Source organism: Heliangelus exortis, chromosome 3 (genome assembly GCF_036169615.1).
Source record: "Heliangelus exortis chromosome 3, bHelExo1.hap1, whole genome shotgun sequence".
Classification (NCBI taxonomy): domain Eukaryota; kingdom Metazoa; phylum Chordata; class Aves; order Apodiformes; family Trochilidae; genus Heliangelus; species Heliangelus exortis.
The window spans coordinates 113902076-113921093 of NC_092424.1; the positions used below are offsets into that span (position 1 = coordinate 113902076).

Here is a 19018-nt window from a genome sequence, read left to right on the forward strand (position 1 = left end):
AGGGGCCCTGGTTCCTGCAGCTGCATCTCCTTGTTTGCAGCTATCCCCGGGGGGCAGATGTCTCAGAAGGCTCCAGGGTTTCATAAATAACAAGGCATGGCAGGGGGAGAAGAAGGCTGGCTGGGGGGGAGCTAGCCAGGGATGTGGAAAACGAGACGGATCGCTTGGGATTTGTCTTGGGTTTCTTTTTCCGTGCCCCCGTAGTGCTCGCACGCCTGGTTTTGGTTTTTTGTTCCAAAACAAGGAATGGAATAGAATAGAAAGCCTGTTAATAAATGGGATGTCCTAAGAAAGAAGCTTCCCAGAGCAAATCCCTCTGGCTGCTTTGGGCCTGATCCTGTGTTGGTGGCACGTCTCCTTCTGTGGCCATGAGGGGATGCTTTGTGCTGCTGTGCTGGGAGGTTTTATCTTCTCATGAGGGATTTGATCATAGAATCCCAGACTGGCTGAGGTTGGGAGGGAGCTCAGAGCTCATCTGACCCCCCTGCCATGCCCAGGGACACCTCTGATCCAGCCCAGGCTGCTCCAAGCCTCATCCAAACTAGGATTGAACACCTCCAGGGAGGGGGCAGCCACAGCTTCTCTGGGCAATCTGTTCCAGAGTCTCAGCACCCTCCTGCTGAAGAACTTCTTCCTCAGATCCAGCCTGAACCTCTCCTCCTGCACTTTCAATCCCTTTCCCCTTCTCCTGTCACTGGACACTCAGGAAAAGTCCCTCTGCAGCCTTCCTGGAGGTTCCCTTCAGGGACTGGGGGGCAGCTCTAAGGTCCCCCTGAGGCTTCTCTTCTCCAGGCTGGTTTCTTTGATGGAGCTCTGATGGAACCAAACTCTTCTCAGTAGTTCCCAGTGACAGGACGAGGGGCAATGGGCACAAGCTGGAACAAAGAAAAAAAAAAAATCCTTCCTGTGAGGGTGCCAAGGCACTGGCCCAGGCTGCCCAGGGAGGTTGTGGAGTTCCCTTCTCTGGAGATGCCCAAACCCCACCTGGATGCAGCCCTGTGGGATGTGCTCTAAGGGATCCTTGCTAAAGCACCTCTTGCTCTAAGGGATCCTTGCTTTAGGGGGAGAGTTGGGCTCTCTCTAGAGCTCCCTTCCAGCTCTGATAATTCTGTGATTCTGTGATGTGAGGGACCTGTCAGTGAGTTCATGCCCAAGTCAGGACTTTGCCACATCCTTTTTCTCAAGGCTGAACATCACAAATCACCACCTGCCTAGCTTGGGGTTTTTTTTTTTCTTTTTTTGGCAAGTTAGGATTAGGTACATCACAAATCACCACCTGCCTGGCTTGGTTTTTTGGGGTTTTTTTTGGCAAGTGAGGGTCAGGGAGTTGAGCTTCTCCAGTCCTTTATACCTACACGCTCTTGCCAAAGATGCAGCTGCAACAGCTCAGTGTTTTCACAAGGGATTTGCAGACTCAGCTGGCACAGCTCCCCAGAAACCCTTTCCTGCACCAGACAGGCTCCAGCAGCATTGCACTGCTGGTCTGAGATGTCCTCAGCCATCTCCAAGCATCCCTGCACCCACCTGGTGCCTCCCCTGATGAGGAGCACTTGGGCTGGGGGGATTATCTCATGGTTGGACCCTGACCCAGCTTTGCTCCCTCCCATCCAGGGATCATTTCATTAATGGGAATCTTGGGTTTTTTCCATGGCTTCGGCTGAACCGCAGAAATATTTTGAATATTTCTGAAATATTTGCTTGAAAATCCATCTTTTAGAGAAACAACAATGTCAGCATAAAGGCATCTTTGGGAAGAAGGCGTGTTGAATAGTTTCCCCCCATCCAGGCTGGGTTCTTGGCAGGTGGGGGTTTGCATCCCCAACTTCACCAAAATATCTTCTCCACGCTGCTGCAGATAGGGTGGGGAGAAGGTGTCTGCACCCAGCTGGATCAGGAGGTGGCTGGAAAACTGGGTACTTTGGAGAGAGGAGAGTCAAAGAGCTTCATTTCAGCAAGTCTCTGGTTCTTGGCCATCCCAGGCTGATGCTTTATGTCCTGGTTAACCATAGAAATCCCATCTTAATTTATCTCAAGCAATTTCTTTTCCCTATCATCATCTTTGTTGACCCTAAGCAGGATGGGTTTTCCCTCCTGCTTACCTGGTTTTTCTAGGTTTACCACCATTCCTTTATCCTCATCCTTTAATCCTCAGGGTTTTGATGGGCACTTGGCAAACCAAACCCCAAAGAGAAGGAGAATTAGAGGGTGGCTTGGGTGTGTGGGTTTTTTCAACACAGTTTGCTTCTAATCCCTGGGACCCAGATTAAGGATTCTGGCTCCAAGGTGTTATTTCTCTGTGGGTTCATAGCTCAAACACCAGATTTCTCTGCTTGAGTCAACTTAGAGCAGAGCAGAATATCTTCTTCTTATGATCTGCTGGTCTGGATATCACCCCCAGGTGCAATATTGAGCATTTCTATAGGAATAGTTCTACCACAGACAAAAAGGTTCTGTCTCCTGTGGGTTCCTTGTGAGGAAGTGCAGTGCAGGAGCACAGATCACAGAATGACAGAACTGTCCTGGTTGGAAAAGACCTCTAAGTTCATCACATCCAACCATCAACATCCCCCCAGCCACCAAATAAAATGAAATTAAATATCTATACATACATCTCACCATGGCCACTTGTGCCCTGAGTGCCTCATCCACCCGGGGTTTGCAGACCTCCAGGGCTGGGGACTCCAGCACCTCCCTGGGCAGCTGTTCCAGGACAGAAATCCTTCCTCAGCTCTGCTCTCCCCTCCCCTGGGGCAACTTCAGGCCATCTCCTCTGCTCCTGGCATTGGTCACTGCAGAGAAGAGCTCAGCACCCACCTCCCTACAACCTCCTTGCAGGGAGCTGCTCAGGGCAAGCAGCTCTCAGCCTCCTCCAAACTCAACTTTCCCATTGCCCTCAGCCTCTCCTCACAGGATTTCTGCTCCAGACCCTTCCCCATGTTCTCCAGCCCCTTTCCCATGTTCTCCATCCCTTCCTCATGTTCTCCAGACCTTCTCTATGTTCTCCAGACTCTCCTTCATCTCCAAACCCTTCTCCATGTTCTCCAAAACTTTCTCCTTACTCTCCAGACCTTCTCCATATTCTCCAGGCCCTTCTCCATCCCTTTCCCCATGTTCTCCAAACCTTTCTCCATGTTCTCCATCCCCTTCTCCTTACTCTCCAGCCCCTTCTCCATCTTCTCCATCCCTTTCCCCATGTTCTCCAAACCCTTCTCCATGTTCTCCATCCCCTTCTCCATCTTCTCCAGCCCCTTCCCCAGCTCCATTCCCTTCTCTGGACACTCTCCAGCCCCTCAATCTCCTTCTGCTCCTGAGGGCCCCAGAACTGACCCCAGGATTGGGGGTGCAGCCTCAGCAGTGCCCAGCACAGGGGATGATCCCTGCCCTGCTCCTGCTGGCCAGAACATTCCTGACCCATGCCAGGATTCTGGTGGCCACCTGGGCATACTGGTCTCCCAGTCCCTGGGGTTTGTTGTTCAGGTCCTTGGAGGTGGGCTGTGTCCAGGGTGCTCTGGGGGTCGATGGGGACTCAAAACACCATTATTGTTCCTTGAGTCAAACCTCTGAGGTCGCATAAAAACAGGAAAGGAGAGAGAGCACAAAATGTTTCCCATGTTCAGTTTGCTCCTCTGAACCTCAGGGTCTGTCCAACCAGAGGAGCTGCTCTTTGGAGCCCAGTTGAGAAGCTCAGAGCTAAGAAACCTTCTGGAGGAAGGTGGGAGAAGGCAGCATCACCTCCCACTCCCCAGCCTGGGGAGAAGAGCCCCGAGCCCTTCCTAAAAGCTTGACCTTGGTCTTTGCTCCCAAGCAAGCTCAGAGGAATCATTCCCATCCCTCTAAGGTTTGCTAAGTGCTGGCGAGTGGGTGCTTAATGCTCTCCTCAGCTCAGCAAACTGGACCTTATGGGGGAGCTGGCCCACACCAGACACATCCTCCATCCCCCTTGGGACAGGCCAGGTGCCGGTGGGACTCCAAAGTGACCTTTTCCTCCCTTTTTTCCCTTTTCCCATCCCCAGGGCGGGGGTCTGGAGGCGCTGACGGAACGGTTCCAGCCCCAGCAATCCACCCCACCGCTCCTGATGGAGCAGAAACCTGGGATGTACCCCCAGCCTTACTCCTCTGCCTCTCCCAGCACCAACCTCCCCGGCACCTTCCCGGGAATGGTCCGACAGAAACCGTCCTTCGGAGCTCTGCCGGTGCCGGTCCCGCCGCCCCGCGGTGCCTTCCCCACCGCCATGGCCATGCAGCCCCGGCAGAGCCTCACCAGACCCCCCACAGCCCCCAACCAGCTGCGGCTCCAGCTGCAGCAGAGGCTGCAGGGACAGCAGCAGGTGAGCCTGGCACCTCCTGGGCACGGGGACAGGGGATGGAAGGGCCACCTCGGTCCTTCCCGATGGAATGGGATGGGATGGGATGGGATGGGATGGGATGGGATGGGGGAGGGAAGCTCCAGTGTCAGAGTTTTCAAGGGCTTTCCCCCCAGCCCCCTCACCTCCCTAATTTTCCCCCTCATCACCCCAGGACCATAGAATGGAAGGACCATCTTGGTCCTTTCCAGTCAGAAGAGATGGGATGGGATGGGATGGGATGGGATGGGATGGGATGGGATGGGATGGGATGGGATGGGATGGGAGAGGGAAGCTCCAGCGTCAGTTTTCAAGGGCTCCCTGGCTTTCCTCCCACCCCCCTCACCTCTCTAATTTTTCCCCTCCTCACCCCACAACCATAGAATGACAGGACCACCTCAGTCCTTTCCAATCAGAAGGGATAGGATAGGATAGGATAGGATAGGATAGGATAGGATAGGATAGGATAGGATAGGATAGGATAGGATAGGATAGGATAGGATGGGATGGCATGGGATGGCATGGGATGGGATGGCATGGGATGGCATGGGATGGCATGGGGAGGGAAGCTCCAGTGTCAGAGTTTTCAAGGGCTCACTGGCTTTCCCCCCATCTCCTTCACCTCAATAATTTTTCCCCCTCCTTATGCCAGCACCATAGAGTGGAAGGACCATCTTGGTCCTTTCCAGTCAGAAGGGATGGGATGGGATGGGATGGGATGGGATGGGATGGGATGGGATGTCTAGGTCCTTTCTGATCAGAAGGGATGGGATGGGGGAGGGAAGCTCCAGTGTCAGAGTTTTCAAGGGCTCACTGGCTTTCCTCCCATTCCCCTCACCTCCCTGATATTCCCCCTCCTTATCCCAGGACCATAGAATGGAAGGACCATCTTGGTCCTTTCCAATCAGAAGGCATGGGATGGGATGGGATGGGATGGGATGGGATGGGATGGGATGGGATGGGATGGGATGGGATGGGATGGGATGGGATGAAAGCTCCTGAATTGGAGTTCTCAAGGTCTCCCTGCCTTCCCCCTTCCCAACCTCCCCCACCTCCCTAATTCTTCCCTCTCCTCATCCCAGGACCATAGAATGGAAGGGCCACCTTGATCCTTCCTGCTTAGAAGGGATGGGATGGGATGGGATGGGATGGGATGGGATGGGATGGGATGGGATGGGATGGGATGGGATGGGATGGAAGCTCCTTGGAGTTTTCAAGGTCTCCCTGGCTTTCTCCCCCCCACACCTCCCTAATTCTTCCCCCTCCTCATCCCAGGACCATAGAGTGGAAAGACCACCTCAATCCTTCCTGCTAAGAAAGGAAGGGACAGGAGGGGATGGGATGGGAGCTCCAGCATCAGAGTTTTCAAGGTCTCCCTGTCTTTTTTCCTCACCTCCCAGCTGATCCATCAGAACAGACAAGCAATCCTCAACCAGTTTGCAGCCAACTCCCCCGTGGGCATCAACATGCGGGCGGGGATGCAGCAGCAGATGACGCCGCAGGTAAGAGGGACACGGTGTGGAAAAACCTCTGGGTTGTTCCTCCTGCCCTGGCTGTCAGCACAACCTGGCTCCCTCCTCTCTGTCATTACCAGGAGAGAAAAATCCTCCCCCTGTGGAGGATTACAGGAGCTGCTGGAGGGTTGATTTTTTTTGTTGTTGTTGTTGTTGTTTCACCCTTACTCCAGCTCCTCTACCTGCTTCAGGTGTAAAAACTGCTTGGAGTTGAAGCTTGGAGAAGGGTGTGCTAAAGTGTTGGGTTGAGAAGGGTCTTTAGGAAAGTTTTGTTCAGTATTTTCATCATCTGAATGAGGGGATGGAGTGTGCCCTCAGCAATTTGGTTGATGATACAAAGCTGGGAGGGGTGGCTGATAAACCAGAAGGCTGTGGTGCTCTCCAAGGAGATGTGGACAGGCTGGAGAGCTGAGAAAAAATGGACCTCCTGGAGTTCAGGAAGGACAAGGGGAGAGTCCTGCACCTGGGGAGGAATAACCCCAACCACCAGGACAGGTGAGGGGATGTCCTGCTGGAAAGCAGCTCCATGGGGAAAAACCTTGGAGCCCCAAGGAAATTCTCCATGGGTCAACAGTGTGGCCAAGAGGGGATCCTGGGGGGCATCAGGAAAAGTGTGTCCAGCAGATCTGGGGAGGTTCTCCTGCCCCTCTGCTCTGCCCTGGGGAGACCACACCTGGAATCCTGGCTCCAGTTTGGGGCTCCCCAGTTGAGGAGAGACTGGGATCTACTGGAGAGAGGCCAAGGGAGAGCCCTGAGGGTGCTGAAGGGACTTGAGCATCTCTGCTGGGAAGGAAGAGTGAGAGCCCTGGGGCTGTTGAGGCTGGAGAAGAGAAGGCTGAGAGGGGATCTGATCAATGTCTCTGAATATCTGAGGGGTGGGTGTCAGGAGGAAGGGGCCAATCTCTTGTTGGGGGTGCCCAGGAACAGGACAAGGAATAATGGGTTGGAGCTGGAACAGAGGAAGTTCCAGCTCAAGCTGAGGAGAAACTTGTGAAGTGTGAGGGTGAGGGAGCCCTGGCCCAGGCTGCCCAGAGAGGTTGTGGAGTCTCCTTCTCTGGAGCCTTTCCAAACCCCCCTGGATGTGTTCTGTGTGTCCTGCCCTGGGGGATCCTGCTGGGGCAGGGGGGTTGGACTGGAGCAGCTCCAGAGATCCCTTCCAATCCCTGGCATTCAATGATTCTATGATATAAATACCAGGATCTCTAGTGAATCTTCTTAATGATCCTGCAAATTTCCAGGGCCCAGATTTCTTGCTTGGCTTCTAAGAAAGGGAATAAACCATCTGCTGGGTATGAGAAGAAGTTGGGAAGTACAGCCAAGTTGTAGTGGCTGTATTCCACTTCTTGGAGAAGGCTTTGGCTTTTTGGGAAGTGGTGTGATGCCCCTAATGTGCCGTGGGGAGCAATAGGATTAGGGAAGGGGCTCAAAGGGTTCCCATTGTAGCTCTGATTTCAACAGCTGATGGCTTTGTCAGGCTTTTTAAAGTGATTAATTCCAACACATCTGGCTCAGCCATATGGGGAACGAGCCCATGGTGATGGAAAAGCTCCTGAGAAAGGGGTATTTTTGGATGTCTCACAACTGAAAGAGTCAAGGTCAGAGATCCTGGGCTGTGCTGTGAGGGAGCATCCTAGTGAGGGCACAAGAAGTAAGGAATGGTGGTTGGTGGCAACCAGGTGACCCAGAGCCTTTTTTTTCCCATCCTGGGAGGATGCTATAGCTCCCAGAGCTTTGCCATTTGGCATGTCCAGTATCTCAAGGGGCCCTACAAGAAAGCTGGGGGGGGCTTCTGACACGGGGGTGTAGGGAGAGGACAAGGAGAAATGGGTTAAAACTGGAAGAGGGGAGATTGAGGTTGGACATGAGGAAGAAATTCTTGAATTTGAGGGTGCTGAGCCCCTGGTTGCCCAGGTTGCCCAAGGAAGCTGTGGCTGCCCCATCCCTGGCAGTGTCTCAGCCCAGGTTGGATGGGGCTTGGAGCCCCCTGGGCTGGGGGAGGGGTCCCTGACCATGCAGGGGGTGGAATTAGGTGACTTCAGGGTCCCTTCCAACCCAACCCATTCCATGATTCTATGTCCAGGACACTGATCTTTTAACACCACCAACCTGCTCTGCCCTGCAGCCACACAAATGGGCCAAATTACAGCATTTTGGGGCTTTTTCTTGCCAGCTGAGGACAAGCACTCTTGCCCTGCTGTGTGGAGTGGGAGAGCTCTGAGCCCCTTGGGCAGAACCAGAGGGTAACACTGAGCTGTGTTCAGTTCTGGGCCCCTCACTACAAGAAGGACACGGAGCTGCTGGGAGGTGTCCAGAGGAGAACAACCAAGTGGGGAGGGACCTTGAGAAGAAGTTCTGTGAGGGAAGTGAGGAAAATGGGAATGTTCAGGTTGGAGAGGAGGAGACTGAAGGGAGAGCTGCTTGCCCTGTGCAAGGAGGTTGTAGGGAGGTGGGTGCTGAGCTCTTCTCTCCAGTGACCAATGCCAGGAGCAGAGGAGATGGGAGGGAGAAATTCTTTAATTTAGATTCTTAAAGTAAAAATAATTCTTTTAGAATTTTTTAATTTACAAGGAGGCTGAGAACCTCCCTGGGAAGCCAGGCTGAGGGCTTGGGGTTGTTCAGCCTGGAGAAGAGGAGGCTGAGAGCTGCTTGCCCTGAGCAGCTCCCTGCAAGGAGGTTGTAGGGAGGTGGGTGCTGAGCTCTTCTCTCCAGTGACCAATGCCAGGAGCAGAGGAGATGGCCTGAAGCTGCCCCAGGGGAGGGGAGAGCAGAGCTGAGGAAGGATTTCTGTCCTGGAACAGCTGCCCAGGGAGGTGCTGGAGTCCCCAGCCCTGAAGGGACTGAAGAAAAGTGTTGATGAGGAACTTCAGGGCATGCTCTAGAGGCTGAGTTTGTAGGGTTTCTGTGTGGATGTTATTAGGTAGAGTTTGTGTTTGTTCTGGGTTGGTTTTTGGTGTGCTTGCGCGTGTACGGTTGGACGCGGGCGACCTCAGAGCTCCTTTCCAACCACGACCTTTGTGTGATCCTTGTGTGATAACCAGGGCTTTTTTTTCCCTCCCCCTTTTTTTCCATTCCCCCCTCCCCCAAAAACCCCCCTCCTTCAGCCTCCCCTCAACGCCCAGATGTTGGCCCAACGCCAACGGGAGCTCTACAGCCAACAGCACCGCCAGCGGCAGCTGATGCAGCAGAGAGCCATCCTGATGAGACAGCAAAGCTTTGGCAACAACCTCCCCCCCTCCGCCGGCCTCCCCGTCCAACTCGGAGCCCCACGTTTACCCCAAGCCCCTCCTCAACAATTCCCATACCCTCCAAACTACGGTACGACCCCAGGAAACCCTCCCACCTCGACCAGTCCCTTCTCACCCTTGGCGTCCAACCCCGAGGCGGCGGCGGCGGCGTTGGCCAACCGGGGCAGCATGGTGAACAGGGGGATGATGGGGGGTGTTGGAGGACAGTTTGGTGCTGGGATGACCCCCCAGATGCAGCAGAACATCTTCCAGTATTCAGGATCAGGTAGGTGGAGAAGGTTGGTTGAGTTGGGAATGGCCTGGTGGGGCACGGGGGAGGGAAGAGGTGGAGGGGAGAGAGGAGAAGGCTGAGGCGGCAGCTCAGCGCCTGACCCTGGGCTGCACCTCCTGCCATCTGAGTCTCTTTGCCTCCAGGAAAGGTGGAGAGGGAATTTTGGACAAGGGAATGAAGTGAGAGGGTGAGGGGGAACAGTTTTAAACTGAATAAGGAAGATTGAGAGCAGATCTGAGGGAGAAATTCTTTGGGGTGAGGCCCTGGTTGCCCAGGTTGCCCAAGGAAGCTGTGGCTGCCCCATCCCTGGCAGTGTCTCAGCCCAGGTTGGATGGGGCTTGGAGCCCCCTGGGCTGTGGGAAGGGTCCCTGAACATCCCTGGAGAGCCTTAAAGGTCTCTTCCCACCCAAACCAGTCTGGGATTCAATGACCTTGTGTATTAATCTGGCCCTCACCTAGAGGGGGACCTTTTATGGTTGAATCTCCCAAAGAACCATAAAGTTCGGGAAACTTTAACTTTCCTTAAAAATAATTTTCTTAACTTTTTCCTTGATAATAAATCTGGAAGGCAGTCCTCTGAACTGCTTTTCCTGACATACCTGTGCTCTGAAAAAGGGAAAAGCCTTGCTGAGATGTCTGTAATGAGCTGCAGGCAGCCTGCAGTTCTTCTGTGGCCACCACACTGACAGGAGATGGGGGAGCCAGAGCAGAGTTGTGTGGGCACCACCTTGAAGGTTTTCATGTCTGGGCAGGGTCTCAGCCAGGTGGACATCACTGCTGAGGAGAGAAAAATGGTGGTGTGGCTGTGATAGCCCCACAAGAACCTTTTTTGGTACCACCTTTTCATGACCCTCAAATTTCCAGCCAGGAGTGGTGCTGAGGAGGAACACTTGCTGATGGAAACCCTTTGAAGAGGGGGTTTCCCTGCTCCTTCAGCCCTGAAATTGTGACATTTGTACAACAACCTGCTTGAAAAAAAAATACAGAGGTTCCCCCCATGACCATGACCAGGCTGATTGTTCTGGGTTGATGGTTGCAGGGCAGGAGGAGGGGCTGCTGGGGGAGGGTGGTCTTGGTGGTGCTGACACCATCTGTCCTTCCCCAGGTATGGGTCAGCAAATTGGTGCTGAGGAGGAACACTTGCTGATGGAAACCCCTTGAAGAGGGGGTTTCCCTGCTCCTTCAGCTCTGAAATTGTGATATTTGAACAATAAGCTGCTGGAAACAAAAAAAAAAAAAACAACAAACAAAAAAGCCCCCAACAAAACAGAGGCTCCCCCCATGACCTAAAGTCCAGGCTGATTGTTCTCGTTTGATGGTTGCAGGGCAGGAGGAGAGGCTGCTGGGGGAGGGTGGTCTTGGTGGTGCTGACACCATCTGTCCTTCCCCAGGTATGGGTCAGCAAAGTGGTGCTGAGGAGGAACACTTCCTGATGGAAACCCCTTGAAGAGGGGGTTTCCCTGCTCCTTCAGCCCTGAAATTGTGATATTTGAACAATAAGCTGCTGGAAACAACAAAAAAAAAGAGGTTCCCCCCATGACCTAAAGTCCAGGCTGATTGTTCTGGGTTGATGGTTGCAGGGCAGGAGAAGGGGCTGCTGGGGGAGGGTGGTCTTGGTGCTGCTGACACCATCTGTCCTTCCCCAGGTATGGGTCAGCAAAGTGGTGCTGAGGAGGAACACTTCCTGGTGGAAACCCCTTGAAGAGGGGGTTTCCCTGCTCCTTCAGCTATGAAATTGTGACATTTGAACAACAAGCTGCTGGAAACAAAAAAAAAAAAAACAAACCAAACAAAAAAGCCCCCAACAAAACAGAGGCTCCCCCCATGACCTAAAGTCCAGGCTGATTGTTCTGGGTTGATGGTTGCAGGGCAGGAGGAGGGGCTGCTGGGGGAGGGTGGTCTTGGTGCTGCTGACACCATCTGTCCTTCCCCAGGTATGGGTCAGCAAAGTGAAGCCTCCTTCGCCCCGTCACTCAGCCCCAGCAGTCCCTTGATGTCACCCCAGCTGCCACCTTCCCAAAGCCCCATGCTGCAGCCAGCTCCCCCCACACCGGGCTACCAGTCGCCTGACATGAAGACCTGGCAGCAAGGAGCCATGGGCAACAACAAGTAAGATCATGGGGGGGTCACCTGGGGGGCAGAGGCAGGTGGCGAGGTGACACCAAGGTGGTGGTCGCCTGGTAGGGTGTTGGCAAGGGTGGTGGCACCCATAGGGACATGTGGCTAAAGGGACACGTGCTCAGGTTGTGTTCTCCTACCATGGTGTCCTCCAGAAGTCATCATCAGCCCATGATCTCGTGTTCATCTCAGCTTGGAGGTGGCCAGAAGCTCACAGTGCTGAAAAAAATGAGCATGTGTGTTGAGTAAAACAGGAAGCAGGTCTTTGGTTTGTAATTAAACAAGTGAGTTAATTATGTCTCGTGAAAGTGGGATTAGGGAAGATGATAACAGAGTCAGGACCAGCAGTCCCAGAAGGGGGATCCTCTTCAGGTGTGTCCAGCTCCAAACTAGGGAAGCAGACAGGGAGAGTCACCAGACCTGTTGCCTGTTTTTTGCATGTTAGGTTTGAGCTGCAGATCTCCAGAAATGGGGAAAAAAACCAAATAAAGCACACTCAAAATCTCACCTGGGGGTTGCCTGGCCTTGTGCCTCAGCTCTGTGGGAGTTCAGCAGGAGCACAGAGTAGGAGGTGGGTGGGATGGGTGGGATGGGATGGGATGGGATGGGATGGGATGGGATGGGATGGGATGGGAGCTCTGCTGGAGGTGGGATGCTTCACCTGGCACTGCAGGGCTGTCCTGCCTGGAGCAGAGCTGGGGATGGTTGGGTGTTGAGGAGGACACTGGAAGCAGCACAAAAGGTTGGAGATGGTGTCACACAGACCAGGGCTGACCCTTAATCCAGCCCAAAGCCCTCCTAACAATCCATCTCATGGTGTCTTCCATTGCACCAGGGACAGATGTCTCTGCAGTGGCCACCTCCCTCCCAGACACCACATTGGTTAAACCTTGCAGCAACCTTCAGTGCCCCCCTGTCCCTTCTGCTGTCCCCAAGGGGCTGGCAGAGCTCCCACCCTGGTGGTCACCAAGAGGCAGGATGGCTTCCACCATGGCTGAACCCACCTGAGAGGAGGTTGGAGCCAGGGGGGGTCGGGCTCTGCTCCCAAGGAACAAGGGATGGGAGAAGAGGAACTTTTGGCACAACTCAAGTGGTGCCAGGGGAGGTTTAGGTTGGAGCTGGGGAAGAATTTCTCCCTGGAAAGGGTTGTCAGGGCCTGGCCCAGGCTGCCCAGGGCAGGGCTGGAGTCCCCATCATGCCTGGAGGGGTTTCAGAGCAACCCCTGGGGATGTGGGGATGAGGGACATGGGGCAGGGGGGGCCCTGGCACTGCTGGGTTAGCTCCTAATCCCTAAAATCTGGATTTTGGAGCATGTGGTGCTTTCCCTGGCAGGGCTGTTTGCCCACCTGGAGATGGGAATGGAGCTGGGAAGGGTCTGGAGAGCAAGGAGAAGGTCTGGAGAGTAAAGAGGAGGGTCTGGAGAATATCAAGAAGGGTGTGGAGAAGTTGTGAGGAGCATCTGAGGGAGCTGTGGGTGCTGATCCTGGAGCAGAGGAGGCTGAGGGGAGACCTTGTGGCTCTCTGCAAGCCCCTGAGAGGAGGTTGGAGCCAGGGGGGGTCGGGCTCTGCTCCCAAGGAACAAGGGATGGGAGAAGAGGAACTTTTGGCACAAGTCAAGTGGTGCCAGGGGAGGTTTAGGTTGGAGCTGGGGAAGAATTTCTCCCTGGAAAGGGTTGTCAGGGCCTGGCCCAGGCTGCCCAGGGCAGGGCTGGAGTCCCCATCATGCCTGGAGGGGTTCAGAGCAGGTGTAGACGTGGCATTCAGGACATGGTTTAGTTGAGTGGTGGTGTTGGACTCGATGACCTTAGAGGTCTTTTCCAACCTTAATGATTCCATGATTTCAGGGACCCAGCACACACCTCGAGGTGCCTCCCAGTGCCACCTCCCCCCAGGTAATGTTTCTTTCTCCTCTCCTTCCCAGTGTGTTCAGCCAAGCAGGGCAGAGCCAGCCAGCACCTGCTCAGCAGGGCATGTACAACAACATGAGCATCACAGTCTCCATGGCAGGAGGCAACACCAACGTCCAGAACATGAACCCCATGGCTGGACAGATGCAGATGAACTCCCTGCAGATGCCTGGGATGAACTCCATGTGCTCCGAGCAGGTCAGTCCCACACCATTTCCCAACTCCTGGAATAGACAGCCAGCTCCCAGGGGGTCTGCATTTCCTTCTCTGGTCCTGGTGGTACCGGTGTCCAAAGATCTGGCATAGCCAGTCCAAGGCCACCAACATTTCAGGGTGTCCTGGGTGTCCTTGCAGGGGGTAGGAACATGCCAAGCATCTCCAGCCTCCATGGTGGGTTGGTGGAAGGTCTGAATTCCAGACTGGCCCTTAAAGACCATCCAATTCCAAACCCCTGCATGGTCAGGGACCCCTCCCCCAACCCATGGGGGCTCCAAGCCCCATCCAACCTGGGCTGAGACACTGCCAGGGATGGGGCAGCCACAGGTTCTCTGGGAAACCTGGGCAACCAGGGGCTCAGCACCCTCACCCCAAGGAATTTCTCCCTCCCCCCCTCCCCAAGATCTCCTCTCCTCACCACTCAGCCCTGGGGAGGCCACAGCTTGAGTCCTGTGTCCAGTTCTGGGCCCCTCAGCTCAGGAAGGAGCTTGAGGTGCTGGAGCAGGTCCAGAGAAGAGCAAGGAGGCTGGGAAGGGATCCAGCACAAGTGCTGTGAGGAAGGGCTGAGGGAGCTGGGGGTGTTGAGGCTGGAGAAGAGGAGGCTCAGGGGAGACCTCATCACTCTCTCCAACTCCCTGAAAGGAGGTTGGAGCCGGGGGGGGTTGGGCTCTTTTCCCAGGCAACTCTCAGCAAGACAAGAGGGCACAAGAGGTCTCAAGTTGTGCCAGGGGAGGTTTAGGTTGGACATTAGAAAGAATTTCTTTCTGGAGAGGGTGATCAGGCATTGGAATGGGCTGCCCAGGGAAGGGGTGGATTCTCCATCCCTGGAGATATTTCCAGAGAGCCTGGATGTGGCACTCAGTGCCATGGGCTGGGAACCACGGGGGGAGTGGAGCAAGGGTTGGACTTGATGAGCTCTGAGGTCCCTTCCAACCCAGCCAGTTCTATGATTCTATGTTCAAGGTGAGGCTTGAGGAGGCTCTGAGCACCCTGATCTGGGTGAGGGTGTCCCTGATACTGCAGGGGGTTGGACTGGGTGAGCTTTAGAGGTCCCTTCCAACCCAAATTATTCTATGGTCCCATCACATCCTTAGTTCTCCAGCAGATGAAAAAACTTCCTTGCAATTAAAGATTCTTCCCTAATCTCCAGAAAGGGTCTGCAGCTCAACCCTGGCCCTTTCCCACCCTGCCATGAATAATGTGAGTGGGGAGAGCTGGAGGATTTCAGCTTGTAGGCTCTGGGATGCTGCAGTGGTCTTTGAAAATGATGGAGTAATAATGGATGAATGACAGGGTAGAAGCAATCTAGTTACTCTTTTGCATGTTAAATATGAAGGACGGAGAAATTTTACAGCTGTTAGCAATGATTAGAGCATTTGCAGACAAGTAGATAGTTCTAGGATTCTATGGGGAGATGGTGGCACCAATCCCCTTGCTCTCCCCCCAAAAACTCACCCTGGGAGGGTGGTGTGTGCCCATCTGGTGTCCACGAGCCATCATCTGAGCCTGAATCTTGCTTTTGGCAGGTCAGTGACCCAGCGCTGAGACCCACGGGCCTTTACTGCAACCAACTTTCCTCCTCTGACCTTCTGAAAACAGAAGCAGACGGGGCGCAGGTCAGTAAGAAACTGCTAAGCACACCTCAGGTACCCCGAGGACTTTGCCAGGTTCCTCCCCATCAGCAGCCCCAGCCCTCCCAGCTCAGCACTCTTGGGTTTCCCCCAAGGCCAACCCTGGTTGGGTTGAAGCCACCGTGGTTCCCAGCAGCGTTGGGTGACAGCCAGTCCTTGGGGACACACACAGACACACACAGACACACACACAGACACACACACACACACACACACACCAGTGCTGCTCACCAACCACCCCTCTCTACGTGTCAAAAACGAGCTGGAAAAAGAAATGGGGTGTTGGTGTTCATGTCCCCTCACTGGGACCAGTGTCACCCTTTGGGGTGACAGCAAGCAGGGAGCATTTCTTTCTAGGCCTTGGCCATCACCAGAGTGGCCACCACCACCTGGAGAGGAAATCTGGCTGGGGGAGGAGGCTCTGGGGACAGCACCCGAGCACTGAGCCACAACCAAAGGGTGCCCACCCAGCCACCTCTTTCGTGCCCACCTCATCCACCAAACCCAAGGCACAAACCCTGGAGGGTTTGGCAGAACCCGGAGGGTTTGGCAGCACCGCCAAGACACCAAAACCTCTTCAAGTTTTGCTCCAACAGCCACGCTGGACCTCGCTCACCACCAGTGCCACCCCACGCCACGCCACGGCTTCCCTTCACCCAGGGGGATGCCAGGCTGGGGTCGGTTTTTTTGGTTTTTTTTTTTTAAATTATTATTTATTTTTATGGGGGTGTTTACCCCCTCAATTTTTAAATTTTTTTCTTTTTGGTTGTCGCTATTTTTTTTTCTTTTTTTTTTTTTTTTTTTTCGCCTTTTTTTTTTTCCCTTTTTTTTTTTTTTTTTCCACTTTTTTTTTTTTTTTTTTTTTTTTTAAACGGATGAGCAACATTCCCAACCTCGCGGAGCCGAATGAGTTGCAGCGGTTTTCTTTTTGTAGGACAAGAAGACAGAAGAGTTCTTCTCTGGGGTGGCTCCAGACTAGAGGAAGTCTCTAGTGAGTTTCCACTCTCCGTAGTACCCAGCTCCGCCTCCGCCCGCCCCTGCCCCGGCCTCGCTAAATCCCTCCTCTCTTTTTTTTTCTTTTTTTTTTTTCTCTTTTGTGTCCCAGCAGGTACAACAGGTTCAGGTCTTTGCCGACGTGCAGTGTACAGTGAATCTGGTAGGAGATCCCTACCTCAACCCCACGGCTCCTTTGGGTACCCCGAAAAACGCCGCCGGGCCGCCGCCGCCTCCGGGCCAGCAGAAGAGCCTTCTTCAGCAGCTACTGACTGAATAAAAACAGAAAAAAAAAAAACCCACAAAAAAAACCACACATTAAAAACAAAAAAAAAAAAAAAACCACACACACGGAAAAAAAAAAAAAAAAAAACCAAAAAAAAAAAACCATAAAATCGCTCCGGCGAGGAATGTGAAATTTAAAAATAAGAAGACGTACAGAGATATATAAATATATATATTATATATTTTTCTGAGATTTTTGATATCTCAACCCGCAGCCATTCTTCAGCTCGTAGTGTTTGGAGCAAAAAAAAAAAAAAAAAAAAAAAAAAAGGGGTTTTTGTTTGTTTGTTTTATTTGGGAAGGGGGGTTGGGGTTTTTTTTTTTCCTCCGTATTTTTTTCCCCTGTTATTTTTTATCCCCCTTATTTTTTCTTTCTTACTTCCCTCCTTTTCCTTCTTATTTCCCTCCCTTTCTTTTTCTTTCTTCTTACTTCCCCCTTATTTTTCCTTTTTCCCCCATTTTTTCCTTTCTTTCTCCTCTTCTTTCTTCTCTCCCCCCTTATTTTTTTCTTACTCCCCCCTTATTTTTTCCTCTTACTTCCCCCCTTATTTTTTTTCTTGCTTTCCCCTCTTATTTTACTTTCCCCCTTTATTTTTTTCTTACTTCCCCATTATTTTTTCATCTTACTTCCCCCCTTATTTTTTTTCTTGCTTCTTGCTTTTCCCTCTTATTTTTCTAATTCCCCCCTTATTTTCTTCTTGCTTCTTGCTTTTCCCTTATTTTTTTACTTCCCCCCTTATTTTCTTTCTTACTTCCCCCCCTTATTTTTTCCTCCTACTCTCCCCCTTATTTTCCTACTTCCCCCCTTATTTTTTCCTCTTACTTCCCCCCTTATTTTCTTACTTCCATTATTTTTTCTTTCTTCTTGCTTTTCCCTCTTATTTTTTTTACCTCCCCCCTTATTTTCTTTCTTACCTCCCCCCCTTATTTTTCCTCTTACTCCCCCCTTATTTTCTTACTTCCCCCCTTATTTTTTTTCTTCTTGCTTTCCCCTCTTATTTTTTTTACTCCCCCCTTATTTTTTCTTCTTACTCTTCTCACCTTTTCTTCTTCTTCTTTCCCCCCTTTTACTTCCCCCCTTTTTTCCAGTTTTTTTTTCCCACTTTTTTCCCGGTTTTTTTTTCCCTTCCCCCCCCCCCCTTTTTTTTTTTTAACTTTTTCCCTTTTTTTTGTTTTTATTTGTTTGGTTTTTTGTTTTTTTGGTTTGGTTTTGTTTGTTATTTTTTGTTTGCTTTTTAAAAAAAAAAAATAAAAACAAGCCTTGGACGTCGGCGAAGCGACGAGGCGGGACAGTCGGTTGTTTTTTTTTTTTTTCTCGAGCCAAAATTACAGATGATTCTTATTTTTGTAACCATTTCGCTGGCTTCTTCATCCGGAGGCAGAGTTTCTCGGGGAGGGGGAGGACTGCGGCGGCGGCAGGAGGAGGAGGAAGAGGAGGAGGAGGAAGAGCAATCTCAGTTTCAGCTGGATCTGTCACTGATCACGTCTCGGCGCGGGGCACGGAAGGGGATCGGCGCTGCTGGATTGAAAAAAAAAAAAAAAAAAAACGGGAAAAGCCGTTTTTATTTGGGTTTTATTTGTATTTTCTTCACTCTTCAACAAAAACCCCTTCCCTTCCCCTCCGCCCCAGCCCGCTTGTGCGTACAATCAGCTTTTTCTAGCGATCGTGAGTTTGTTTTAAAGAAAAAGGAGGAAAAAAAAAACAAAAAGAAGAGAAAAAGAAAAAAAAAAAAAAACCAAACAAAAAAAAAACCAAACAAAAGAAAACCCAGAGTATTTTGACCCACTTTTTTTTTTTTTTTTTTTTTTTTTCCATGTTTTATGCTGGTTTCAGGCCTCCGAGTGAAATGGGGAGGGGGGGCTTTAATGTGTATATTACAACAGGAGGAGGAAAAAAAAAAAAAAACGACAAAAAAGACAAAAAAAAGGACAAAAAAGAACAGTTTGGGAAAAAAACTGCAATAATTTTTAGGGGGAAGGATGGGGGGAGGGGTCTGTCAATTATTGTAGATAAAAATTTTCTGATTAAATATTAAATAAAATTAAGCAGTCGGTTCTTTCTGCTTTGATTGTGTTTAACAGCTGAGGTAGCTTAAACTATTTAAAATAATAATAATAAAATAATAATAATAATTGAAGTCTCTGTTGGGAGATAGCTTTTTTTTTTTTTTTTTTTTTTGTCCCCCTCAAGCCTGTCACTGTAAATAATTCTGTATAAATTTGTTTTCTTCTCTTGATTCAGGGGTGGCTTTTAATATTCACCATGGACTTTTACAAGAAGATGGTGGGTGGGCAGAGGGAGGGAGGGGGATTATTTTTATTTTCCCCCCCTTATTTTATTTTTTCCCCCTTATATTATTTTTATTTTTTTTAAACTTGCCCTGGTGTGTGGAAAACCTTGTACCTTTGTTGAGTGACATTTGCAGGAGTTTAAGAAATGACCCAAAAAAAGAAAAAAAAAAACAAAAACCCGACCAAACAAAAAGAACTGGAGT

General features: G+C 51.5%; 1 protein-coding gene across 6 annotated transcripts in view; it reads left to right on the forward strand.

Moving 5' to 3' along the window:
• NCOA1 (nuclear receptor coactivator 1) overlaps positions 1 to 16765 on the forward strand; it is a 215416-nt gene extending 198651 nt beyond the window's left edge. Inside the window, exons 16-23 of one of the 6 annotated variants that reach the window (XM_071742272.1) lie at positions 4014 to 4328; positions 5744 to 5845; positions 8959 to 9367; positions 11308 to 11482; positions 13413 to 13596; positions 15141 to 15230; positions 16180 to 16236; positions 16351 to 16577. In XM_071742272.1, coding sequence (XP_071598373.1) covers positions 4014 to 4328; positions 5744 to 5845; positions 8959 to 9367; positions 11308 to 11482; positions 13413 to 13596; positions 15141 to 15230; positions 16180 to 16224 — 1320 coding nt within the window. In that variant the 3' untranslated portion in view covers positions 16225 to 16236; positions 16351 to 16577. Of the gene's footprint in view, positions 1 to 4013; positions 4329 to 5743; positions 5846 to 8958; positions 9368 to 10478; positions 10550 to 10764; positions 10869 to 11307; positions 11483 to 13412; positions 13597 to 15140; positions 15231 to 16179; positions 16237 to 16350 lie in introns of those variants that run through there. The other 5 variants (XM_071742273.1, XM_071742270.1, XM_071742271.1 and 2 more) reach the window with 5 other exon arrangements.
• Positions 16766 to 19018: the final 2253 nt, after the last annotated feature.